The 27990-nt window shown below is 38.8% G+C and overlaps 1 protein-coding gene, 1 long non-coding RNA gene and 1 pseudogene across 3 annotated transcripts; 2 read left to right on the forward strand and 1 right to left on the reverse strand.

The window, feature by feature from the left end:
* Nucleotides 1-24770, reverse strand: LOC140849281 (squalene monooxygenase-like). Its single transcript, XM_073236282.1, has 9 exons — nucleotides 24480-24770; nucleotides 21206-21458; nucleotides 15874-16054; nucleotides 12695-12768; nucleotides 11681-11794; nucleotides 11429-11600; nucleotides 9539-9634; nucleotides 3521-3662; nucleotides 1-534 (listed from the first exon to the last, which is right to left on the reverse strand). The coding sequence occupies exons 1-5, from the start codon at nucleotides 24768-24770 to the stop codon at nucleotides 11721-11723; spliced, it is 873 nt and encodes a 290-aa protein (XP_073092383.1). The 3' UTR covers nucleotides 1-534; nucleotides 3521-3662; nucleotides 9539-9634; nucleotides 11429-11600; nucleotides 11681-11720.
* LOC140849269 (protein angel homolog 2 pseudogene) lies at nucleotides 6010-8610 on the forward strand (annotated as a pseudogene).
* LOC140849293 (uncharacterized) lies at nucleotides 14899-27898 on the forward strand. Of its 2 annotated transcripts, XR_012131033.1 has the most exons (5): nucleotides 14899-15285; nucleotides 15862-15968; nucleotides 24518-24638; nucleotides 25192-25856; nucleotides 26046-27898. It is a non-coding gene; the product is annotated as an uncharacterized lncRNA (long non-coding RNA). The 2 variants fall into 2 exon arrangements; XR_012131032.1 differs by having other exon boundaries at nucleotides 24518-25856; nucleotides 26017-27898.
* Nucleotides 27899-27990: the final 92 nt, after the last annotated feature.

Here is a 27990-nt window from a genome sequence, read left to right on the forward strand (position 1 = left end):
TGAGAGTCCATTCTTCATTTTATTGAAGTGACCCACCCACAGTGACTCATCCCAACTACTGAATTTCAAAAGATAAACTGCAGGTCCTTGGTGTTAGCACTAATTTATGGTAACAGTCATTTCCTTTAAACAGTTATTTTCCTTTGCCCTTCATTTTAATTTGCAAATAAAAGTATATATTTACATGTTTATATACAAATAACTTCAAAAACAAATTAATTCCAATCTTAGTCCAAGAGTTTCCACTTTAGAAGTGGTATAGTACTATGCTATATATACCCTTTCCAAAAGTCTCTCAGGACTTGGTGAGTTCCAAATACTCATCCACAAACTGTTCCCCTTTAATAAACCAAGTACTTCATTTCTGAGTAAATTAGAGGAAATATTACAGAACATGCTTTGTACAATATAATACCACTACTGAAAATGGCTCTGGGTTTTGTAATCCAAGGTTCTGATTTAAAGCAAAAATATGTGGCATGGACTGCAACGGCAAAGAAGTGTCCAATTACAACTAGAGGGTTAGGAGACAATCTGTAATAGAAGAAAATATATATGTATTAGTAAGACCCAGAAATTAAAGTTTACTCATAAAAAGACATCCCAGTTATGTATCATCTACAAAGCTAAATACACAGTCTGCATTTTAGAGAACTTTACAAGCTTGTGTCTTCCTGCTGAATTTGATGGCAGGGACAGACAAAAAATGTTTTTTACAAGACACTACTTAGAATATACCTCCGTCAGAGAAGCTAGTAACTCCTCTAAGTATAGTTTATATAAATTCTATGTTTTGAGCTGTTTTCTTTCACTACTCTTGACATCCAGTCCGCAGTACTAGATGGCCTGGCACAGTACTGACATTCAGATTATAGATGAATGAGGAAACACAGAATTTCAATTTTAGACTTTGCCGATAATTATCACTCTACATACATCTGTTTGTCAGAACTATTAGCAAGTTTCTTGAGTCCCTAAACTTCAACCAAATTAAATTTTAAATACAAATTTCTCTTATCCATGGGTTCCATATATCAGAACATTTATTTAAACCCACAGGCCCAAAACAAGTTTCTATTTTAATGAAGGGTTTTAGCTTCACCTACCACCAACTTCTAATCAAAACTGTTTCTCAGAAGTAAAACAAAAGATGAAATACTGCCTTTTTTTCATTTCTCTGAGCTAGTGGATAATAAAAATGGTAGAATGTATATGAAAGATTTGCAGTAATTCATAAACTGAACAGTCCTAAGAAAATTTGCAATTTTTCCCTTGTCACCAAAGCAACTTACACAGAAAGCAGCCCAATGGGACCAGTAACACATTCTCTACCAAGTTTGAAATTAAAAAAAACAAGCTTTTCTTAGTTGATGCAGGGAATCTAAAATAAAAATTTTTTAATTACTCCCAGTCAAACTGTTCACACATTTGTGTTAGGGTGCTAATGATATGTCAGAAAAAATGAAGCTGTAACATATATCAAACTTCATAGATAATTTTTAAAAAATCTAGTCCTGGAATTTTAATGACCGAAAAATTCTTTTAAATTCCATAATCAACATTATGGACAGTAGCTTTACTATGAATATATATACATTTTTATTAATAAATAATTACTATACCAAACATGCAGGTCCTGGAAGTTGTTTAAAAGCTATTTCCTTGATTATATTGTAAATTCATTAAATGATACAAAATATTTTATAAACTTTTTGTTTAAAAATACAATTCTAGAAACCAAATTCCCAATCACTCAAATGCCCAGCTTGTATCTCTGAAATAATAATAATGCCTTTTATTGGTATAGTATTTTAGGCTTTTCAAAGTAATTCATTAAACCCTCACAACATAGCATGATCGATCAGTAACCTTTTTAATAGTTAAGCATTAATGTTCTTTTCAGGTATGCCTACATTTGTATTTACAACAGAAAGAAAGAGGTGCGCTAGGCAAACTTTTATTCCAATAAAGCTCTTCCCTCCTCTAACTCTCATTATTTTCTTTATGTTGTTTTGTTGGCAGATTCAAATTCATAATGTAAGACACTCAAGAGCTTACAAAAGCTTAGGAAGAAGAGCTTAGAAAGACTCAAAACTTAGTATTCTTTTTACTTCCCCAACCAACCGTTTTAACTTCCATTCCAAGTAGCAAGGAAGGAGTAACTGGCAAATCACAATCAATGAGTTGTTTTTTTAGCAAGAATGATGGTTATGGAGGCTACCGAAGGCATTTGTACAGTATCATCCTTTGTAATCAGATCACCAAAGGGTGGATCACTAGGGCCTCATCTGGGTCACAGAAATAGCTTTGTTGTCGATATATGAAGTAATGGGATTTGAGTTACATGTTTTCTTGGAAACCTAAAGGTCTAGCTTCATTAGCCTACCATTAACTAATTTGTATGCTGCTGTAGTTGTCTTTTTCTCCATCTCTAACACTGCTTCTGCTAGGTCATGTTCTCCTTAATACACAGATCGATTATCAACTCACTACAATATGTTAACAAAAACAAAAGCATGAGAATATTCAAATGACTAAAAGGTGGATGCATTTTGCTTCTTGGGCATGGTTATTTTATAAAATGTAAGCTTCACATTCATTTTATAAAATACTACTTTGAGAAGAAATTGAAACTAGTATCAGAAAGAAATATTAACAATGGCATTATATTTCAATTCATGGCCAGAAAGATCGATCCATCACAACCTTATGCATTTGGGGATATGTATGGTCCGATTGGGACCAGAGGAATTAATAACAGTGAATTATTGAGGTATTGTTATTAAGGTTGTCCAAGAGAAGACAATAGCCTTCCACACAAAGTAGTGGATATATGATGATTAGAAGCTAAAAATCTTACTCAAGGATGGAGTTAAAGGACTATGAACTTGTGAGTCTGCAAACTCAGGAAACATTTCTATTTGACCTAATCACTAACTTTTGAAAATTAAGTTCCCTCCCTGTGCTAAAAATTTGCAATTCAGTAATGTTCATTAAAAAATATCTACACTTACCATCTGGAGCAGAAAATAATTCATAAAGAGCCTGAGCAAGGATATTCACAACAAAAGAATGAGACATTTTTCTTGTCCAATAGAATGATTTTTTGGCCAAAAAAGAAAAAGATCACTTATTATATGGTAACAGGGGAAAAAAAGAACAAACTGCTGTTTACCTTAAACTGTTATTTACCCTATGCCTTATGTTCAGCATTTACACACACACACACACACATTTCCAGAGCAATGAGTTATGACTCTGAAACTAAATTCACAATCACTATGGGCAAAGCGAGCCATGCAAGCCAATGTTATATAACACCCAAATACAGAAATTGAGAAGATCTGTGAGATTCACCAGTAGCAAGTCAGGGTCTGTAAGCCTCAACAGACTGCCTAAGAAGCATTACTAAGGATCAGACTCCTAGGTACTTTCCTCCAGCAAAGTCCCATTCCTCTGAAGGTCCAGAAAGAAATCTGTTTTGAGACATTTTTGCCAAAGAGTAAATTTAGTATCTTACCTGGAAAACAGCAGCATCATTATAAAGGTCAGGAATACCAGTTAGCGTGTTTCTCCACAGCTTAATGTCTTTAAAGACAACAGTCATCTCACCCCTGTAAGAGGGTGCCTCATGTTGTAGGCATCTCCCAAAAGAAGAACCCCTGTAAAGAGAATGTCTGGGTCATGGCACCATCTGAGTGCATCCCTTAAGGCAGAAGCTGCTCTACTAATTTACAAATGTTACGAATGAGAGCTAGACAATTAGAGTGTGAAAACACAAAGGAACAAATGATAAGTTTGCTGAGGCAAAATTTCCAAGGGTTGGCTCAGTTAATAGTTCCTGTGTACCTACCATGCGCCAGACAGTGGGAATACAGTGAGAACAAGAGCATGTTTCCCACCCTTATGAAACTCACACATGAATCAAAGGGGAAGTCAAAGTCAAAATGTTTGTTTATAAGGCCTTTCGTGACAAAAAAAGTACCTATAGGCAGCCAGGCATAAAAAGCAAGTCTTCGAAAGAAAAAAGCAAATCAAAAGATCTCTAACATTTCACTTCAAAGGTTATACTTCAAACTGAAAAAAAAAACAATAGGCAGCTATTCCAAACCCATCAGAAGTTAATTTAGGAGAATGTAAACCTGGACTGAATCTTATCCGAAATCTTACCCTTGAGTCAAAGCAGAAGAAGGAAGCTCCCAGTTTGACTCAAGGTGCACCTCCTGACTGAGCTGCCTGACACTGAGATTCCCAGTCTGTTGTCAGACTGGTTAGACCTAGGACTTAGATTTTAAAAAGCACTTAATAATTTTGTCTGTGAGAGAAATTAAGACAACAATAATAACAGTGCTGAGGTGGTAAAATTATGGATAATTTTGTTCTGTAATGTCACAATATACTACATAACTACGGAATATGTTAATATGTATTAATTTACAAAAAAGTAGCTTCTAAATTTAATTCAATTTTTTACATATTACTTGAATACCTTCACTAAAAAACCATAAATTATAACTAGCTTTTATTCCTCCTTCTCCATGGAACAGTCCTCATCCCTCCAACTGGGATATGTTCCCACAGCAGGTTGTTAATATTGTTTTGGCATTGGCTTCATTCCCCTTTGCATATGGTTTATTGACATGACTGAGAGTTCATTATGCTTGTTTTTATGCAGCAAATTACAATCTGTTTAAGTTCAGTAACTACAGCATATTGACAGCTCCCATTCAGACCTCTCTTTGAAGCTCCCCACTCAGGTTTTTAATGGTGCTCCCTCCACATGACACCTCCAAATGCCTACCGGCTCACTTCATGCCCAGTATGTCCAAAAGTGAACTCACCACTTCTCCCCACACTTCCCTAAACTTACATTCTTTTTCCTTTCTTTCCAGTGGCAGCAAATAGCTGGCCAAATTATCTAAGCTTGAAACCTGGAATCCACTAAGAGGCTTCACTCTCCCTTATTATATTATCCAGTTAATCATGGAGTTTCATGCATTCTACGTCCTAGATATTTCCCAAATCCATTCCCTACCTTCCATTTTTATTGCCACATCCTAGTTTAGGCCTTTCATTATCACTGATAGAGAGTAATTAAATAGTCTTACTATTAGCTTTAGTCTGAATGAACTTTCAACCAAATGACCCTCCACAACATATCAGAGTAATTATCTCTAAAATAAAAATCTTACCATGACACTATCATGTTTTAAACTTTTCAATGAACTGTTAGAACAAATGAGTTCTGCAAGATTTTGAGATACAAGATACATATGTGAAAATCAATTTTATGTCTATACACTAGCAATGAAGCATCTTGAAATTAAGAAAACAAGTTCATTTACAGTAGTATCAAAAGGAGTGAAATACTTGGGAGTAAATTTAACAAAAGAAATGTAAAACACTCTGAAAACTATGGAATGTTGTTGAAAGAAACTTACATTTATAGTCAACTGAATTTTGACAAGAGCGCCAAGGAACTCCAAAGGGGAAAGAACAGTCTTTTCAACCAGTGGTGCTGGGACAACCCTGGACCCCTTCTTCACACCATACACAAAACTTAATCCAAAATGGATCAAACACCTAAATGTAATAGCTAAAACTATGGAAGTCTTCATAGGAATCAATCTTTATGACCTTGGGTTAGGCAAAGCCTTTATAGATAATAGCATCAAAAGCATGAGTGGCAAGAAAAACAAATCAAAACTAGACCTCATGAAAGTTAAAAACATCAAGAAGTGAAAAGACAGTCCATGGAATGAGAGAAAAGTTTTATACATCATATATCTAATAAGGGACTTATTTCTTGAATATATAAGGAACTCTTAGAACTCAACGATAAAAACTTCCAAATTTGTCCAGTTAAAAAAATGTGCAAAGTCTGAAAGGACATTTACACAAGTGGCCAATAAACACATGAAAAGATGTTCAAAATCATTACCCATCAGATAAATGCAAATCAAAACCACAAAGAGATATCACTTCATACTTACTAAGATGGTTATGAGCAAAAAGACAGATAACATGTGTTGTGAAAGATGTAAAGAAATCAGAACCCTCATATATTACTAACAGGAATGCAAAATGGGCAGCCACTTTGGAAAACAGTTTAGCAGTTCCTCAAAGAGGTAAACAGAGTCAACATATAACCCCAAAATTCTACTCCTAAATACACACCATGAAAAATGAAAATATATGTCCACAAAAACTTGTACACAGATATTCACAGCAGCATTGTTCATAACTATAATTGGAAACAACCCAAATGTTTATCTGATGAATGGATAATCAAAACAAAGTATATCCACACATGGAATATTATTTGCTTATAAAAGCAAATGAAAGGCCGGGGGGGCTGGAGCGGCGGCCCGGGCTCCGCCGGGGCGGGGCGGGCTGGGTCCGGGGAGGCAGGAGGTCCGGGCCTTGGCGGGTGCGTATCGGCCGCCGGCAGGGCTCGTGCCTGCTCGACCAGGCTTGGCCTCGGAGCCCCGGGCCACTTCGCCAACCCGACCTCCAAGCCAGCCTGCGCCTCCCGGCCCGGCCTCCTCCCCGGGCCCGCGCATCCTCCGGGAGCTGAGTCCGCGCGGAGACCGCCCGTCCGCAGTGGATCCCGGGGAGCCTGACGCGAGGGGCCCGCGCGCTGCACACGCGCCCGGGGTTTGTTGTTTATACCCCATGTTATCCCATCACCAGAAGAGTCTGGGCAGAGACTGGACTGCACCGTGGGAGAATCTGCAAAGGTGTTGCTGGAACAGACATATTTCTAGTTGTGTAAGGTGGCCTGGACATTATTCTCGTGCTCCTTACCCGTACTTCAGCAGTAGGCACTTTTCACTAAATTGGAGACCACCTTGTCTGTTTGAGTCTAGAACTCAGTTTCCATACTGGAACTGGAGACCTGACAACCTGAGCCAGACATCTTTGATTCATCTCTCTAACGGCATGCACTCTGAGGGAGATGAACCTTCGTCAAAACGAAGAAAACACCAAGGCGCAATAGAATGGCATTGGGAATACATATGTAACCATAATAAAGAAAAAATGACGATCCTAGGAGACAAAAATGTTGACCCCAAATGAGAAGACAGTGACAACAAGTTTGACTTTTCCGTGATGTCCTATAACATACTTTCACAGGATTTACTGGAAGACAATTCACATCTCTATAGACACTGCCAGCGGCCAGTATTACACTGGAGTTTCAGGTTTCCCAATAGTTTGAAAGAAATTAAACACTTTGATGCAGATATACTTTGTTTGCAAGAAGTTCAAGAAGATCATTATGGAACAGAAATCAGGCCAAGTTTGGAATCATTTGGTTATCACTCTGAATACAAGATGTGGACGGGAAGGAAACCTGATGGCTGTGCCATTTGCTTCAAACATTCCAAATTTTCACTCTTTTATCAGTGAACCCAGTGGAATTCTACCGCCCTAATGTTCCTCTGTTGGACAGAGACAATGTTGGATTAGTGTTGCTCTTGCAGCCCAAAGTTCCTGGTGCTGCGTCTCCTGTGATGTGTGTAGCTAACACACATCTCTTGTATAACCCAAGGCGAGGTGATATTAAGCTGACGCAGTTGGCAGTGCTGCTGGCAGAGATTTCCAGTGTTGCCCATCAGAAAGATGGTGGCTTCTGCCCTACTGTTGTGTGGTGACTGTAATTCTGTTCCTGGTTCTCCACTCTAGTTTCATAAAGGAAGGAAAATTGAACTATGAAGGACTTGCCATAGGAAAGGTATCTGGCCAGGAACAGTCTTCACGGGGACAAAGAATTTTATCTATTCCAATTTGGCCCCCAAACCTAGGTATCTCACAGAACTGTGTGTATGAGGTACAGCAGTTACCAAAAGTAGAAAAGACAGACAGTGATTTGATGCAAACCCAGCTGGACAAAGCAGAGGTCTTGGTGACAACTGAAAAATTATCTTCAAATTTACAGCACCATTTCAGCTTGTCGTCTGTTTATTCCCATTATTTTCCTGATACTGGAATTCCAGAAGTGACTTCCTGTCATTTCCGAAGTGCCATAACTGTGGATTATATTTTCTATTCTGCTGAAAGGAAGATGTTGCTGGGCAGCCAGGAGCTGAAGTTGCTTTGGTTGGTAGTTTGAAACTTCTAGCTAGACTGTCACCTCTTACAGAACAGGACTTATGGACTGTTAATGGACTTCCTAATGAAAATAACTCTTCAGGTCATCTGCCTTTGTTGGCTAAGTTCAGACTTGAGCTCTGACTCTTCTGTGATTACATACTGTATTCTCTTTCAAAGAACCTTAAGTTCTTAAGAGTTTGCATGTTGCTTATTTTTGTGCTGTAAGAAAACATTGTTAAATGTTTGAAACAAATACCAGAAGAAAAACGTTTACATAATTTTCTTTTTAATAATGAAAAAATATTTTCAGGACAAGTGTGAGATCTAAATGCTCTTTATTGTAAAAGAGTTGTATTTTTTATTAAATCCCAGTAAACTGACAGTGATTTTTAAATATAATGCAACTTCTTTAAAAAAAAAAGAAAGCAAATGAAGGACTAACACATGTTACAACATGGATGAACCTCAAAAAAGCCACTTACAAAGGACCATATATTATGATTTCATTTATAGAAAATGTCCAGAATAGGCAAATCTATAGAGATAAAAAGCAGATTAGTGGTTGACTAGGGCTGGGGGTTAGAAGGAAATGAGGAAGGCTGCTCATGGGTACAGGACTTCTTCTTGGGGTGATAAAAATGTTCTAAAATTGACTGTGGTAATGGTTGTAAATACCTGTGAATATACTGGAAACTAATGAACTGTACACTTTAAATGGGTAAACTATATAATTTGTGAATTATATCTCACTAAAGTAATTTTACTGAGGTATAAAACTTTTAAATGGCTTCTAGAAAAACCTTTTCAATGACTTTCCATCGTCTATAGTATTAAACTAAACTTTCAGTAAGTATCTTACCTTTCTTCTACTCTGACACCTATCCTTTGCCCCAGCCATGGGCAACCTGAGTTCACTGAAAGTGCCACCATTCCTCAGTCCTCCTGGCCTTTGTGGATACTATCCCACGTACTCAGAAGTCCCTCATCTCACTGTGCAACTCATGAACTCCCACTCGTCCCTCAGGCCCCAACTCCAGCTTCACTCCCTGAGCAGTATCTTCCCTCACCACCCTTCCCAGGTCACAGGCTCCCCTCCCTGCCTTGCAGCTCCCTTCACGGTGAATCAGTGGTTCTGAGAGCAGGCTTCTATCATTACAGCATTTATCAACGGTGTTCTGAAATTACCTTCACTAGAAAACTGCGTTCTCTAGACTATATGTAACTGTTGTAGCCTCAATAGCTAGCACAGTGACTTGTATACACTCAATATTAAATAATAAAGATATAAAATTAATCTTGATTATTAGTAACATATTAATCCACAGTAACCAATTCTCTGTCCCACAAGTTATTCCCAGCAGTATAATCACATATGGCATTTGGAATACTGAAATTGAGTATTTGGAATATCCTTTATAAAATCAGTCCAATAAAAGAATACCTCGTTTGTTTACTGGTGAAGAAGGAAGGAAGCTTGCTGGCATAGCTCTCAAATGAGAATCCTGAGTGGCTTCTAGGAATGGTTCTTTCAGGTGATCTGCAAGAAATCCCACCCCACCATATAAATGGCTTAACATTTCAATATCAAATTATCACATTTTCTTATCAAGTATAAACAAATACCTGCTATATGTCTGTTATGGTTGTCACATATATCCTTGGTGACAAATCAAAAACTAATTATTTCAATAATAAATTGTTCACTATGTACCTAGTTATTCATGCTGAAAAAAAAGGAATCTAAGAGAAAATTAATGTAAATCAATATATATCCAGTTGAATGAACAAAAAACTAGAGAAAGAGTGAAGCAAATTTAGATGAAATGGGACAAGGAGAAAAACCACCTGCCCCTCCTCCGAATGTTAACTGATAGGTGTCATATTTAACAATTTATGGTCACCACCATATTCAGATTAAATATACCACCAATTCAGAAACAGCAGGAGAGTATGTACAGTAGAAGAAGGATAAGATGTAGAGAGCTCTACCTGAGCTTCAATTTCTTCATCTATAAAATGAATGGATTGGATTAGCTCATCTCTGAGATACTTCCCAGTTTTAAAGTTTTGTGCTTCTACTTGTATAGAAAATGAACTTTCTTTTCATATAGTTCTCATTGTAATCTGGGAATACAGGAACAGAATGCCTAGTACTGAAATTATTCTATTCCTTAAGGAGTAGAATTTCAATAATCTAATATTAACATAAACCTGTAAATGGTTTTTCCTTCCATGATCTTAGGGCAGTCTGCTCCAACTAACCTCTGAATTGGAAAAAACAATCTATAGTAAAAGAAAAAAAATGCTAAGAATATCATGATACTGACTATCCTTTTCCTAAATATGCCTAACTCATTTTTCCATCTGAAATCTTCAAAAATGTCTTAACTGAGTGAAAATGTATTGAAATGTTGAAAATGTCATTATTAAAAATCTAAATTGATCCATCTATACCTTCATTTCTGTTAATACTCTGTTATAAAAGAGTGCTTTTGCTTAGTTAAAAAAAACTTGAAAAAAGAACATTTAAAAAAAATTCACTTATACCAAGGATTGTTTCCTATTACTATATTACTATAATCATATAATTAGCAAGCAGGACTTCCCTTCAATTTTTCCAATATTCTTAATAATTTTTTACATTCTTTTCTTACCTGCATCTTCCCATTCTCAAAAAAAAAATCAGAATATAATTTTTGTGTCTGCAATCTCATGAAGCCTTTCTGTATTCAACTCAAAACTAAAAATCATCTTAAAGACTCCTTATAGCTTTCATGTTCTGAGGGCAAGGATGTATTAGCCAGGCAGACCTGGTTTCAAACTTGGCTGTGCCACTTCCTAATAGTTTGTTCTTGGAGAAGCCAAGTAATCTCTCCAAATCTTAGTTCCCTTATGTGTAAAATGGGGGTAATGATAATGCCTACCTCGGAGGGTGGTTGGTAGATTAAATGAAATTGTGTTTTCTTAAATAGTACACATTCAATAAGTGGTAGCTAGCGTTTCTACAAAAGCTAAGCACAAAAATAATTAAACATAAGACTTTAGGTTGCTCTTCAGACTACCTTAAAAAGTACCATATATGCCAATATTAGTATTCTAAAAACTATGCTTTGTTAATATGAATAGATTGAAACTTTTTTTTAACTTTGCAATTTTATGTGCTAAATGGTTCAGCTCAGAGTACCTGACTGACTAGATGCATTTTTTCATGCGCCATCCTTACCTCTGGCCCAATTTAGACACAGCTTTAGTGAAAACTGGAGATGGAGAACCTTTTGTGAAATTTGCTTTCAGGCTGTAGATTACAATGGGAAATGAAATCTTTTCTTACCAGGTAATTGTGGGTAAATTTTTTCGACCATGTATTCTCTTAAATTCCTTGGCATTTCTCCTCGAATGTCAACAAGTACTCGAGTTTCATTAGATGAAATCTGGTAGATGAGAACTGGGCTTGGGTTAGCTAAAATAAGTTCAGCATGATGTGCCTTAAATTGTGGTGCATTCTAGGGAAGAAATAAAATATTTTAACAATTTTCAAATTTCAAGTTGCCTTTATTTTTCTATAATTACATTCGTACAGTACCTTCATAAGAAAGCCAACAAAATGAGATAAAACAGAAACTTTATTGGAGGTCAGGCTTTTCCTGAACTTGGAAAAAAGTCCATCTGCAACAACAGTCAATGGAGCGTGCAGTTCCTACAGCAAACATAAAGCATATTCAGCTAAGTGGTTAGAAATACAGAGGAAAAGGACTGTTCCTTCAAAATGTGCATGAAGAAATTTAAATATATAATCAGACAACATTATAGAGGCTATTTGAAGATAATGCTTTGAAGAAACTATTTTATGGGCTTAAGTTAATGCATGACCAATCTTCAGAGGTGCGTCATCTGAATCCCTAAGGATCACCATCCTTCAAAGCTCTACCATTCAAACCATCTGGGATTAAGCTACACTTTAATAAACAACTACTAAGCAAGCATAGACCTTGAAAAACTGAATATCATTACAAATTTCAAGTACAAGCCAGATATTTTTATTCTAGAATTTTCAAGCCTCATACAGTGCTTTCAATCAGTGGCTAGGGCTAAGAGAATTTTGTATATATGGACTATGTACAAAATTAAATATACAATACAAATGATACAAAAACATATTGGGCAGTTAAAGCCCATTTTGTTCAAGGGTAAACTGTACTGGAAACTATTTAATTCTAGTATTTCCCCAGAGAATCTCTTACTTGTACCTTTCTCCTTTAAATAATTGCGTATTTTATCCTAATACTTTCTTTTATAGTGAATCCTTCCTTTTCCACCTTCCAGTTCCCCTCTGCTTCTCTGCTAGGGTATATTTCTCATGTCCGGTTTTAATACTGTTAATATAGTGGGGTTTGCTTATGAAGTTATTTGTATAGCAATGTGTTGCGATCTAAAATCCATCTTATTGCAGAGGGCTTGGAGGGAACTCAATCCATCTGAGAAATGAGAAATTGCTGAGCCTACTTTTTTAAAGGAGTAGAAGAATAAGAAGGAAAAGAACCTCTTAGGAAGAGCTATCATTTGATATATCGCACCCTGACGTCTCCAGTTTCTTTACCTTTGTACTGAACTCCCACCACAGCATCATCTTCTTCTAATAACTGCAGCACAATGCCCTCGATAAACTTTGTACTAAAAGGTAAATAGAAATCAATTCTATAAGAGCACATTTGAATAATTTAAATGAGGAATCATAAACTCCTTAATTCTTATCTCCAGTTTGCTCTTGTAAACTGGACACACATGCTTTGTGAACACATGTCCACAGAAAAAGGTCTAGAATGACAAAAAGCAAAAACATCATTAATGAATTTTAGAATTATGTGTAGTATTTTCTAATTTCCTAAAATTGAAGACATGTTACAAATGTAATGATTAAAAGAATACTTTTTTTTTCTGAGACAAAATCTGTAATAGTGTGTCTGTAGGTAGGTATTTGATATGCCCTGCTTAATTAGCAAAAAAATGATATCCAATGAAAAGTTACACAATAGAATCATGAAATAAGGGTAAGTGATTGAAAGACTATGGATGACAATAGACTAGAACAGATTGAGCATGCAGAATTACATAGTCATTATGAATTCTATATTATATATATATAAATATGTAAAGCAATGTTACAATGATATAGTATATTAATAATATATAAAAATAAATATATATTAAAAATAATATAGTGCTCCTGGGTTGAGAATCCTTGTAAGATCTTTCCAACAGTAATGGAATGTTATTTTGTATTTCTCTTTCTATTCTTTCATTAATTTGAACAAATATGTATGCGCATTTAATAATATGTTATTCAGTGATTTTAAAATATTTACTCTGCAACCTAAGTAAATGTCACCTTTATAAATTCTTCATTATGCCACAGCAATGCAAATGTGCAACTAATACTGGTTCTGATGATTCCAAATGTCTACGTGTACTTAAGTCACTTAGCAAAATTTTGATTTTCAAAAATGTTGACATCCAGAAAGAAAAAAATAGCCAGTTTCAAGAAACCTTTGTTACTCTATTTTACAAGTTTAGTTTTCCATTCTCAAAGTCATTACCTACTCAAAACTGTTCAGGGTTAGGGCACTAATAAAATCTGAATGTAGAAAAAATTCCATCATAAGAAAGAAAAATCACTTTATGTTGAAAATGTTTGACAGTGATTAACCCTGGATATTCATTCCTATGAATTCATTATCTCTGGTCATAAAGTCACTGGTTCTATAAGTATTTTAGTGGACTAAATTGCATAATGCCAGCCTCTAGTTTATAAACATACCTAATTTATGGTGAATGGAATCTGTGATGAGTGAGCTTTTGAGCTAAAATACAGAGTGCTCAGAGCATCCAGAGAATCGAGGGCAGCATGTACACATTTTAAAGAGAAAGAATCCTATTTTCTTAGAAAGCCTAAAGCCCTCCATGGCTAACATTTCCTTATAAAAAAGCAAGATCATTTTCTAAATGAAAAGTAACTTCCATTCCCTTTACTACTTAGCGTCCAAATGTAATGGGCCTGCAGGTACAGAGTTCAGTAAGATAAGGCCTGTTTCTTCAAGGCCTTAGGATCAAATACGGTATTCAGCGGGAGAGATGTCAGCATCTCTAACCCAGTATTTGGTAATACATAATAATGTTGTTGATGAGGAGAGGAGTACTTAACAAGCATAAGCTTATCACAACAGTATGCATGTGGGTGTGTACATAAGATAGTAGCAATATATATAACCTTATAATAGTAATGATTAATATTTTCATTGTTAGTGACCATAGTCTATGCTAGCTTTAAAAAATGTTACTTTTCCAGTGTTTTAGAAGTTTTTGTTATAAAATATATATCTACTTCCTTTTGATAAAAATATAAATTCCTAGGTCTACCTCCTATAGACCCTGATTTCTGAGTTCTTCATCGCTGGACAGGTATTGCCTATGACTCAGATCTCTGGGCCACTCTCTCAACAGCATTCCCTGTGCAGTGTGTTCTGGGGTGCATCTGCCAGGAACTGTGAGGCTATCTGTTCTCCCCACTGCCGGCTATTTAAATGGAAAGTTCCTCTGAGTCTTTCGTCAATTCAGTAGGCTTGGAAAGATGACAACATCCTCTTACAACAGTTTTCCACATTAGACGTAAATGTGCACTTTTTTAAATTCTCTCCTAGTTGAACATAACCTTCTGCTTGCTTTCTTCAGTATTTTTATCACGTTCCAATTCTTTCTTCATGTTTCATTCTCACATATTTATTCCTACGTTTAAAGAGCAGCAGTCCTCTTTAATCTTGGCCTCGCCCGCGTCCGGGAGGCCGGGTCCCGGCTCGAAGGCGGCGGGCGGCTCGCGCGGACCCGGCAGCAGCGCAGCGGCGAGCAGGGAACACGCCAGGGAGGAGCCCAGGAACTGCGTGGTGGACGGGCGGCGGCGGCGCGGGCTGCAGCGGCGGGGCGGGGCGGGGCGGGCCCCCTCCGGGCCCCTCCCCCTCCCCTACCCTCCCCCTCCCCGGGGTCTCCGTGGGCCCGGCGAGCTTGGGCGGCGTGAGCGGGTCCGGCCGGCGCTGCCCACGCCGCGCGTCGCGCTGCAGCCAGGGCCTGGCGGGCGCGCGTCAGGTGGCGTCGCACAGGAAGCCAGATGTCCGAGCGCCCCTCATGCGGAGCCGCGAGGTGAGGCGCAGGCGGACGCTCCTCGGGCCGCGCTCCCGCTCGCTCTCCGGGAAGGGGGACCCCGCCACGACGCCCCGCGTTGCGCGGCCCTCCGGCCACCCCCCGACCCGCGTCGCCTCCCCGCCCCCTCCCCGAGGCGCGGCGGCCGGGGGGGGGGGGGGGGGGGGGGGGGGGCGGGCGCGGGCGGCGGGGCCTGGAGAACGGGGCGGTGGCGGCGAGGGGCGGGCATCAAGAATTTTTTAAAGTAACAGATTTTTATCTCAATTCATTAAAAAATAAAATACATGCAGACAGTTTTACATACCCACACAGATTCATACCCAGATTGGAAAATACAACCGGACTTTATCCACCAAATATTCATACTAGTTACTTCTAGTGAGAAGGATCATGGATAATTTTTATAGTCTTCTTTATGATATTCTTAACAAAGGCACTGAAGATCTAACATTCTTCTAACTTATGGTTAACATAATATCTATATTCCAGCCTATACCCAAACACTCACAAAAATTTATAATAGTGTGTTAACAAAGGCCAAGGTTAAATGTGTTCTTTAACATTACATCTTTGAAGCTGGAGTCTTACTTGGGCTCTGCCATGGCTGCTTTCCGAAGACTCATGATCAATCCTCCACGATGGAAAGCTCTTCCGCTCTGCACTTGATTGTTTTCCGATAGAGGGTAAGGAATTTGAACCTCTGACTTGCTTTCATGATCATGAATTATGTAGCCATGTACATCCTGGGGATCAGTACCTTGTACGTCATCTGCAAAACTATTCAGTTCAAAAATACCGATTTCATTAACGTGCCCAGAATTCTACTAGGCACCAAGAGGACAAGGAGGCATTGAAAATGAGTCTCTGTCTTCATCAAGCTATGAGACCGTTTGGAAGACTGGACATTAATGTATTTTGAAATCTTAATGCTTCTGGAAAAGTACACAAATATCCTAAAAAGTTGCCAATTAGCAATATCTTCCATTTGGATCTCAGTAAATTGCCAGTCTTTACTCAGATGTTAGTAAAGTTTGTAAAAAAAATACTATATGCTTGAAGCCCATCTAGTATTTCTATAATGTTTTGTCCAACTACTAAGATAGCTTGTTTTTCTCAACCCGTAACTGTATTACAGATGTACTTTATATGCTAAAACTGACCAATTTAGAACACACCAGAAAATGTAAAAAGGATAGCAGCATAATAAAATTTTGCCTTGGGTAAACTATCTTAAGTACATAAATAAGGTCTAATTTAAGATTTCTGGGACATGTCTCTATCTCAACTTTATTGATGGAATCAAATACGACAGACTTTGGACACTTAAACAGGCAGAAAGACAGAACCTTAAACTTCAATGAAATTCATGCTTCAAGAATAATAGATATTAATAATTTAGAAGCCAGTGACATTAACTACAGTTATCACTAGCCATTAATCATAGGGCTCCATAATTGTGATATTTGACTACTTACTGGTTAATATATCAGATAAAGTAACATGGAAAACACTCTTCCACATTAAAAAGTACAGAACTGCTTTCCATTAAAAAGCAAGCGAAAAAGCAAAAACAAAAAACCATATATGCAAAACATGAAGAGCAACTTCAAAGTCAAACCAGTAAGCAAGTTTTAAAGGCAACAGCATAAGGGTATCAGAACTACAAGCCAAGAAAGCTAGAGTTGTAAAGGGCACTCCTGGAAAGCAAGTAAGGGTCTCATATGCAAGGGACATTGGAATTTCACACCATATATAAATTTCTTGTCAATAAAATAAAGATCACAAAACTCAATTCAATGACCTGAGACATGACATGGAATTAAGCCATCTACCCAGGACATGACCCATAAGAAATCCAAACATAACTTTGTGCTCAAACTGAGTATATAGTGCATATTAAAATATGTATCATTTATGAAAGCCCAAATATAAACCAGAGTCAAGGAATAAATATAAGAAAAGATATGGAGGATTTATGAAACTTTAAATAAAGACCTAACTGAATGCAGGGTATACCACATTCATGAATAAGAACTTCAAATCAATTTTTCAAAATTGAGCTATAGATTCAGTATTTTTTGAGTCATAATCTTGACAGAGTTTTTTAGTTTCATGGAAATTGAGAACCTAATTATAAATTATATACAGAAAAGCAAAAAGACCAAGTAAAGTCAAGATGATCCTATAGAAAATGAGGTGAGGAGGAGGTCCCCCATTAATTACTGAGACTTCGATACATAAAGATAAAGCATTTAAATTATAATATTCATTTTAAGAGTTCTAGATATTAATCTTAAGCCAAAGGACAATCAGTTCACTTAATAAAAACCCACACTCCATGAGGGATAAGGTCCATATTATATAAAAAGTCCATGCTCCAAAAAGTAACTATTCAAAGTGTTTCTATATTCCATATCTCACACCTGAGGGGAAATTAATAGCATAAGGAAGATTAAAAGGACTTGATACTAAAGGATTTATGGTATGTGGACTAGCTAAAATACTTCATAGGTTCTCTGACACTTGATGAACTACATATAACAATCCATTGAGGCTTGTGCCATAACCTTGGAGTTGTCTCCTGAGGCCAGATCTCTAAAGAATATAGTTGGAGAGCATTTCTGGTTGCCTCATGGTCAACTAGAAAGGTAACGATCCTTCTCAGCAGTGTGTCACCCTGGCCTCAGGAAATCTCTTGTAAACTGGTGGTTTGGAAACCCATAAGGACAGAGATGGAATCTCCCTTCTTCATAAGGCACTCTCTCCACATGGGTCCTTACCCAGTAGTCTTTTGCTTTTCCTCCTCACCGACTGCTCCTTCTCGGTCCCCTTTTCTAGTTCCTGCTCACCTCACTGATCTCCAGATAGTAGAGTTCCCCAGGGTTCATTCCTGGAATGGTAATGTCTTCTAGTCTCATTTAAATTCTAGGACACCTCTCTCTCATACCAAACATTGACATCAGTAAGTCCTGCTGACTCTTCCTTTAAAATACATTTCCAGAATGTACTCACTTCCCACACCTCTACTGCTATGACCCTGTTCCAGTCTAGCAACTCTCATTGATTCTGCAATAACCTCCTAACAAGTCTCCTTGCTTCTGACCTTGCCACTTTATGATCTATTCTTTTTTCTACACAATAACAAGAATACTTGGAATATTGTTAATCATCCTTCTAAAATGTGACATTGAATAATTCTTCTTAAAATTCTCCAAAGGCTTCCATGTGGAGTCAAAGCCAAATCCATACAGTACGTTACAAAGACCTTTTAGAATCCAGCCCCGATAATCGACCTGACCTTTTCTCTAACTATTCTCACTCCAGTCAACACCACTCTCTCTCCTCACTCTTTTAAGAGGCCGGGCTTGCTCCTCCCCCAGGCTTTTCCCTTGATATTTTTTCTTGCCCCATATATCAAGGGCAACTCTCTTACCTCCTTCCATTCTTTACTCAAATATCATCTCTCAAAGAGGCTTTCCCTTCCCCAACCACATTATTTAAAATCACATAGCTCCCTATCTCCCTTTTTTCCAAAGTCCTTATAACCATTAACATATATTCTTAATTTTATTTTTACCTTTTATCACCAGCCTCCAAACTACCCACTAGAATGTGTACTTTCTGATGGCTGGGATCATTTTCTGTTTTGTTCACCACTGTAGCCTCAGCATCAAGAACAGTATCTATAATATGATCAATGCCTAATAGATATTTGTTGAATGAATGAATGAATGTCAGTTCTTTAGTCACCTCCCTCTCTTGCATTATCGCGTTCTGCCTCACTACTTTCAACGTCACCAAACATCCTGTGGTATCAAGATGCACCTCCTTTGCCTTCACATCCACATCTCACTACTGCCCTATTTCTGTTTTTTATTAGTGAAAAACTCCTCGAGAGTAGTTTTCTATTCTCCAATTTTTTAATCTCCCACTCACATCAGTCTGATTTTGTCTCCACAACTCCACCACATCTCAATGTCACAAGCAAATTCCAAGTTGCCAAATCCAATGGCTGTTTTTCTATACTCATCTTACCTGACTTTGAATAGCAAACCAGGACACATCTGTCCTTTCCTTTATTGATACATACCCACTCCTCCTACTAGAAACATTCTCCTCTCTTGGATTAAGTGACACCAAACCCTGTGGCTTTCTTCTGCCATTCTGCCAGCTACTTCAAAGTCGCTTGTACACTGTCTTCTTCAAAAGTCAGCCTGGATTGGTTTATTCTGTTTTCTCTTTTCTCCCTACATGATCTCCTTAAATGGTTTTAATCATTGCTGTGGCTTTTAAGTGCTACAAGTATGCTGACATCTCTGAAATTTCTAACTCCAGCTCAAACCTCTCCTCTGCACTCCAGATTCATATATTTAACATGTTCACTTGATCTCAATGTCCTCCAAATTTCCTCCAACACCTGTTCCTCAACAGGTCATCTTCCTGTCAGCAAATGGTACCATTACCTACTGGTTGTTCAAACCAGAACCTAGGAATCATTTCTAATACCTCCCTCTTCCTTCTATCTCACACCAATTCTTCAGTGACTCTTGCCATTTCTGCCTCTTAATTTTATTGTGAATCAGTCCACTTCTCTTTATATCCTCTGCTACCTTGCTAGTCCAAACCACCATTATCTATTGTTTGAACTTAGCAATGAGTCCCCACTAGACTCCTTGCTTTGATTCTTGCTACTCCCACTGCCGCAATCTTAGTCTACTCACCACATCATATCCATGTATTCTTTCAAAATAGCATTCTACAAACTGCAGGGTATGATCAGTGATAAATTGTGAAATGAGTTTCAACCTGTGAATTGTATACTTGGGTAAAATGACAAGTATTTATAAAGTAAAATAAGACAAATTTCATTCCAATTTAAATATTACACGTATGTACTGAGGATGGTCGATGTGTTTGTTACTGTAAGTAGCTGTCAAAAGTTTAAGCCACTTTATAGAGGCATAATCCAGATCACATCACCTCCTACTCTACCTACAAAACTGTACAAAGCGGTATCTGCTTACCTCTCCAACCTTAATCTCAAGCCACTCTCTGTAACCCATCACTCAGTACTTTCTACCTACACTGGTGTCCTTGTTGGTTCCTTGAATAAAATAGCAAATATTTACACAGTGCCTACTACATACCAGGCACTGTTCTGAATGCTTTGCATATAGGAATTCATTTAATTCTCATTAACAACCTATGAGGCAAGGACTCTTAGTATGGCCATTTTACAGATGAGGGAACCAATACACAAGAGTTTCAAAACTTAGCCAAGGTCATACAGCTTTTTAAGCACCTGAGCTGGTATTCAAAACAGGCAATCTAGTTTCAGCATCAATGCTCATAATTACTCCAGCATTCCACCTACCACATATGCCAAGCAAGCTCTTTCTCAGTTCATAGCCTAGACATATCTTGTACTCTGATCCTCAAGAGTATAGTTGATCTGTTTTGTTCCCCAGTATAAATCTGGTATTCAGTACAGCACCTCACAAAGTGGACAGTGAATAAGTATACCCTAAATAAATAGTTAAGGGCTTAAAAAGCATTGGCTTAATGGATGAATGATGCTTAAAAGATTCTACAACAGGCACATAATAATATGCAGTCTACACATGATAGTCCCCTTCACCTTTCCCTAAAGTTTATGCCCTCATTCTATTTTTCCAGTCCTTCATTTTGATTATTACAATTTTTCAGCCACTTCATTGTATCTCACTAAGTCTACTTCATGTCTTCTCATACTACTAAATGCTTTTTTTCTCCTTTGCTCTCATTTTCATGGAAATTTGTTGGTAAACGAGTACAGTAACTTTTATAAAGAAAACAGAATACATTTTTACCATCGCAGGATAGAGTACAGTGCAGAGTGCTTGTTTGCAGTCATAACTCCTAAAGATCAATATGAACCTACCTTCAAGTCCAAGGTCTTTAAGGACGGGATAACCACCTGGCTGCAGAAATTCTCCAACTATCCTGTCAGGCTCTTTTAAATCTCTCTCAATTACTGACACCTTTCTTCCATCTCTGGAAAGGACTGCTGCCAAAGCAGAGCCAAGGACACCAGATCCCACAATGATAACTTCTGGATCATTTTGAGAAGGTGTTGATGCAGAGGCTGCTGCTCCTATCAAGGCTGTTTCTGAAATACCGGCTCCTTTTTTGCGCTGGTTAAAAAAAAGAAAAAGTGAATTACGTATCCATATGTGTTATCCTTAAATCATACTACTACTATATAGACACACTGGACTTTTGCATCTTGAGCAAAAGCTTTACCTTAAACAACAGCAAATCAAACGAACTATGAAATCTTTAAATACAGGTCATATATAAAAACCAATGATATAAAATACTGGCTAAAGAAAAATGTATAATATTATCCCAATAAGAGTAAGTTTAATATTTTATATAATAATGTATTACTAATAATATGTAATACATAACATATAGACTATATAATTATATATAATAATATATTCTGTTTTCTCAATATATTTAGAAAATGCTGTTCTACAGACGTATTTAGAAATCCACACCAGGCCAAATATAAAAAATACTTTTAAGGGGCTTCCAGGACTATTATAGGGAAAATTCCACAATTAATTATTCAATTCTTCAAATACATACCGAAGATCTACAAAATGCAAGCCATGTACAACTTCTGATACGACTTCACGTTGCAAACTATTCAGCACCTTTTAGGTACTTCCACTATTCATCTTAATTTTCTCCTTCGAGGTTTTCATCTGAACATCTATCTTAACCTAAAATCACTTTTATATAATGAAAAGACTGTCAAATCCTGGCTACTAATCTACTAATTGGGAATTATTTAACACAACAAAATTCCAAAGGAGTAAAATGACTATTTATCCTTTGGAATTCAACCTGATCACAATTTTATTTCCTTAACATATAAGAATATATTTAATTTACCCTTTCCTTTTCTTCTGATACTCTAAAGAGGGCCTGATCTAACATCTGGTCCTCCAATGTATAAATAAATATTAAACCTATTCCTTGCTGGGCTGACAGTAAAAACTTTACTTGATCATAAGATGACTTTTTCATGAAAAAGGCCTGTTTTGAGAGATTTATGCCCATTGAGAGTAACAGCGAGAGTGGGTTTTTCTTTTCAATGAATAATTCAATATTGTAATAAGTATTTTTTTCTTGGTATATGGATTCACAAGTGGGAATGTATTTCAGATACAGAATTCCAAGAAACCGTCTTTCTTGAGTTCTCTGACCTTAACGATTAAAATAAGATCAAATGCCATTTTCAAAGGGTTTTAATAAGTCCCAAGGCAAAAAGCTGAAACCATTTAAATAAAAGACTTAACCTTCTAAAAGATAAAACCCAAAACCTTTTAGAATTTTAATTCTCTGTGATTTTAATATCCATCCAGTCTTCCTTTATCTCTATAATGGACTGGGGCATTGTCCACTCCATTTTTAATAATTTCTCTTGGAGAAATCACCTTTTTGTCCTTTAAAGAGAAGATAATAGAGTTGACTCTTCCCATCACTATTTCTTAATGACCAGAGCTGATTATCCTTAAATTACTGTTCACAGAGCAAAATAAGGCCCTTTTCTCCTCTTAGCTATTTTTTAATAGTTTTTCTTCCTAAAATTTCCCTGTTAAACACACACACACACACAGACACACACACACACACACACACATACACACTTGGAAGGTCAGAATGGGAAGCACTAGTGGGAACTCAGTACTCAATACACAGCCTACCAACTCTGGTGTTTAGAAAATGAGCATAAAGTCTGAGGCATTCACAAAGTGAAACCCATTACTGACTACTGGTGATCCAATTCCCAAGTTATCTCAGACAATACCAAAGTATTCAAATTGAGAATTAAAGATTCCCTCCCCTTCCTTTTCCATTCCTCCAACCCACACCCATCATGTGTCACGGAATTCAGCACTACTCAAATGTGCCTAACAGATGTGTACTACCTTTAGACTAGTATTAATAGCTGCTATTTATTAGACAGTTATGAACCAGGCATTTTCCAAACATTAAATCATTTAATTCCCTAACAGCAGGCTATGCCACCCCCATCTAACAGAAAAGGTAAAAACTGATTCTTACAGAAACTAAGGTCTTCCAAAGGTCTGACAGCCAGAAGTGATGGAGCAAAAATTCTAGACCAAGTCCTCTGTTCTGTAAGCCTTGCTCATTTGTGTAAGTAATGTAGACACAGAACCCTAAGAGCAAATTACTTGCAGGCCACTCACCCCAACTCCAGATCATCATTATCCCCACCTGGCCCACTATTTGGGCTCTCTGACCTGATATCCCTGCTTCCATTCTTGTACTCCTACAATCCACTCTCCAAACAGTAACCAGAATGCTTTTAAAAACTAAAAATCAAATATTGTTACTCCCATGCTTAAAAATCCCCCCAGTGCTCTTGTGGAAAATCCAAACATCCATGGCCAACAGGCCTTATATATTCTGGCCTCAAAGATCTCCCTCATCCTTTACCACTGTCCCCTTCGCTGCTGTCTTCCCAGGGATTCTCATACTAAACATCACGTGAAAAACAGCCTTTGATTTAGGAACATGACTGAACTCTGGACAGTAGCCAATTACTCACTTGATTTAGTATATTACTACACCGATTTACTCCAATTATTCACTTGATTTAGGATATTACCACACTGATTTACTCAAAGCTCCGTTAATGTGGGGAGAGGAGGGTGTTTTGTCCAAGACTAAAGTGCTGAGCATTTTTACTGTGCCAGCTCTTCCAACTGTTCTGTCACTTCCCCCAACAATCACTTCTTACAAGCAGCAAACTTTACCTGCAGGTTTCTTCTCAGGTACAAACACAATTTTTACCCTAAAACATTTGTTTTTACATCACAGAAAGTGATTCTGTCCTCCTTCAAAATGAAATTCTAACATTTCCTTTCACCTTTCAAAATCAAATCAATATTCATAATCAATTTCATTTAGGTTGGCCCAACCAAATGAAACAAATGTTTTCAATCATCCCTAACGGTGTCAAGGATGCAGCCACAAACAGTCAAAGACTTAAAAAGAAAAACTGAGAATTCGTATCACTGTATCTAAATTATTGCCTTTTCCCCTTAAGGAGAGTGACCCCAATCCTAATTTAAAATAAGATACTCATTTGTTTGACCACTTTGAATTCAACCTACCCGCCTGGACTCAAGCTGCTCTTTATTTTCTGATCCAGGAGGGGATTTGGCCCAGAAGAAGCCAATGAAGGGCAAGGCTGACATAATATCCGAGAAGACGGCAAACTGGGACCCGCTCCGCTGGCGCCCGAGGGAGATCCCGTTTCCGTAGCGACAAAGGTACGAGAGCACCAGGCCCAGCGAGAGGAACACCAGCACGCACAGCAGGAGCTCCTTGTTGGCCAAGGAGACGAAGTCTCCGCATTTCTTATAAAAATAGGTGAAAGTAGCAATGCCAAGAAAAGTGCACATGGTTCCAAGGCTACTTGGGTGACTCTGGGTCCGTGTTGGGATCCTTTTTTTCCTTGTAGGGTTTGGGTGATGACAGGTTTTCCCCGAAATGCTACCAAAAGGAGCACAAGAAACCGGCCAAACTCCAGTAAATACCGTAAAAAAAAACCAGGATTGCAGTTCAAATCAGAGCTATTTACAAAATCATATAAAGTTATTACTACAAAAGTATCTGAAGACAGGAAAGTTGTCCAGGACTTAGAAAGCAGTATTTAAAAATCGCCTACTCCAACAGCACCCGACCGGGCTCTCCTCTTTCAGCCAATCCATTTATTTCCTTTTCTCTTGTTTCCTGGATGGGTTTTTCCTGGGGGTTATTGCAGGTGCTGTTTTTAATTTTGATGTTGGCTCCTAGTGCTGAAAAACCTTTCTCTCTAACCAGCAGCAGGTGCCCTTTCAGAAGACGGTGAGGGGTAAAAAAAAAAAATCAAAGAAATCTTGGCGCTGCGAGAAAGGTGGCCTCGCCTCCTGAGACCGCGATGCCCGGGCCGGGCTGGCAAGCGCGGAGTACGACTCGCCCCCCTTCGGGCGGCCAGGCTACGCGGCCCAGGTGGAAATTCTGGGCTGCCGTCTCCCACCAAAGATGGCCTCGGCTTCACCACTGCGGCTCCGGCGCAGGGAGGGGCAACCCCTGCTGAAAATCTCCCCACATCGGCCTCCGATACACCAGCCCCCGAACCTTCCAGTCCGCGATTCCGTTTCCCCGCAGGTGAACGGCGATCTCCAGACAACTTCCCTTAGAGGGCGGCGACTCCCGATGGCCTGTTCGCCAACATCCCAAGCTCCGGCGCCGCCGCGCTAGTAACCAGAGTAACCAGCTGAGCTCCGGAGGCCTGTCACCCACCCCGCGCGCCCCGCGGCCCAAAGGCTCCGCCCAGGCGAGGGACCAGGGGGCGGGGCTAAAGGAGGAGGGCCCGCCCCGCCCTGCGCGCAGGCCTCGCCCGCCGCCGCCGGCGGCCAGTGAGGGCGCCCACCGCTCATATGCCGAGAAGGCGCAAATCGCCGTTTGGTCAATCGCGGACGCCGTTGCCAGATCGGGGACGCCAGGTGAGGCGCTAGGGCGATGTTGCGTGATGGTGTAGGGTGGGACTGCGCTCGGGGGGCCCTGCCACCTGGTGGGCTGATCGGAGGGCTTGAATTGGCTCCGGCGGAGGTGGGGTTCGAGGGGTTCGTGCCCTCGGGTCCGCCTTCAGGTTTTTGGCTGCAGCTCCCGCTGCTGGGGTCCTTCCTACACAGGGAGAGGCAGAGTTGGTGCCGAGGACGCCCCTGCGCCACCTAAAGTCGAGATGTTTCCATTCATTCCGTGGACTTTACTGAGCGCTTACTACAATGCCATCCCGGGGCCACAGGGATGAATCAGACACCACCTTTTTGTCCGGTGCCTAGTGTGTGTAGAACCTAGACGGCGGTAGAAAGAGCTACCGGTGTGTGGAGAACCGGGCGCTCAAGCTGAATCTGGAAGGACGAGTAGGCAGCAATTGCCAGAAGAAAGGAAGAAGAGATGGTGTGCCGGGTTTTCCCTTCCTCTTCCCCAAATTGTCAGGCAACTACGCACTTGTCGTTGTGCTCAGGCTAAAGACACCCTGATGCTCTTAGCCCCGTTCTCTCAAGATAAGAAACGTGGGAATGGGCGTGGGAGGACGAACGTGAAATAGAGATGTGCCTTAAGTGCCCGGAGAAACTGGGTAGACAGGGAACCATGGAAACCGGAGGCTGTCTTTCACTCGCCCTGGAGGGAGGCTGGGAAAGTCTCCGAGGAAGTTGCATGTACCCAAGACAAGCATTCTGGAGGAAACAGTAAAAGAGTGTGAGTCAAAAGGTGAGAGACAGCCCTTGTTATGAAACGATGAAACCTCCCCAGGATTTACTGACTCCTGATAACAGTGCCTTTGCTGACCTAGACTGCCTTGCCTACTTTAAACTCTATGACTTCATGTACAAATTCTGCCCTCTGGAGCACTGCTGAATTGTCACCTTTTCCATCAGGTCTCCACTGACCCACACCAAGTCACATGATAGTTTATTGATACCTATTATCCCAATCTCTGACTACACCTGTAAATTAAGCTTTATCATCCCACTCATCCTTGAGGGAAGGCCCTCTGTCTAATGAATCAGAATCACCCACAGCACCTAACACGTGTTGCACTTAATTTATCCTCCGTAACAAAGTTTTGATGAATGATGAATGATAGGTAGTAGGAAGACCAGATGACTTGAATCAGGAGAACTAGATTCTGGCAGCCACTAACCAGCTTTGTGACCTTGGACAAGTCAAAAGTCAGTCAGCCTCTTGAGGGAAAGGTCAGTATCTCCATGAAATCTAAATTCTTTGCAATCCTGAACCTGACACTTTGCTGAGTTCAAGATAGTATGGCACCTGCCATCATTTTTCATCCCAAATATTGTATGTTTTATCTGCTAATAAAATATTTTACATGTCAAAACATTTTCTCAGGTGTCATTTGACTCTCAAAATCACCTTGATTTTAAAAAAATACCAAGCATGAAACTTAAAGAGGTTAAATGCCTTGGCCAAATCACAGCTTGTAAGTGATGAAACCAAAAGTTAAACTCCTACTCTCCAAATTCATGTTCCCCAATACTCTTAACTATCAATAACTGCTTTAACTTTCCTCTATCATAAAACCAAGACTTTCTCTCCCTAGCAATATTGCTCAATGTTACCAACAAATTCAGCTGTTTGAAATATATATGTAATTCAAAAGCATTCATGAAATAATCAGTTTAATGTGTGGGAAATCATTTTCCTGAAGACAAATCTTCAATACACTGCTTGTTGGTACCTTGAGTTCCTATATTGCTAAAATTCTAGAAGGCATCTGACTCTTACCAGATGAAAACACAGTATCACCTGGATGATTGTTACTTGATTGTCATATTTGAGATTATCATAGGATTGTTTCCTTTTTAAGTAATTTAAAAATCTTTTGAAAGCCACTTCATCTGTTTACAGTCCAAGATCCACGTCTGTACTTGGGGCAAAAAGAACATTTGTAATGCCTAGCATAGGGCGCACCCTGAATGCTTATATTGCCTGGGCTTAATTAAAGGCTATATAACCATCACTCAAGTATGTTTTAATCTTTGCATGGCTCCACTTCTTCAAAAACAAAAATCTGTCACTCAGGCTAGCAATATGACACAAAGTTAGCCACTT

The sequence above is a fragment of the Manis javanica genome, chromosome 4 (assembly GCF_040802235.1).
Source record: "Manis javanica isolate MJ-LG chromosome 4, MJ_LKY, whole genome shotgun sequence".
Lineage (NCBI taxonomy): Eukaryota > Metazoa > Chordata > Mammalia > Pholidota > Manidae > Manis > Manis javanica.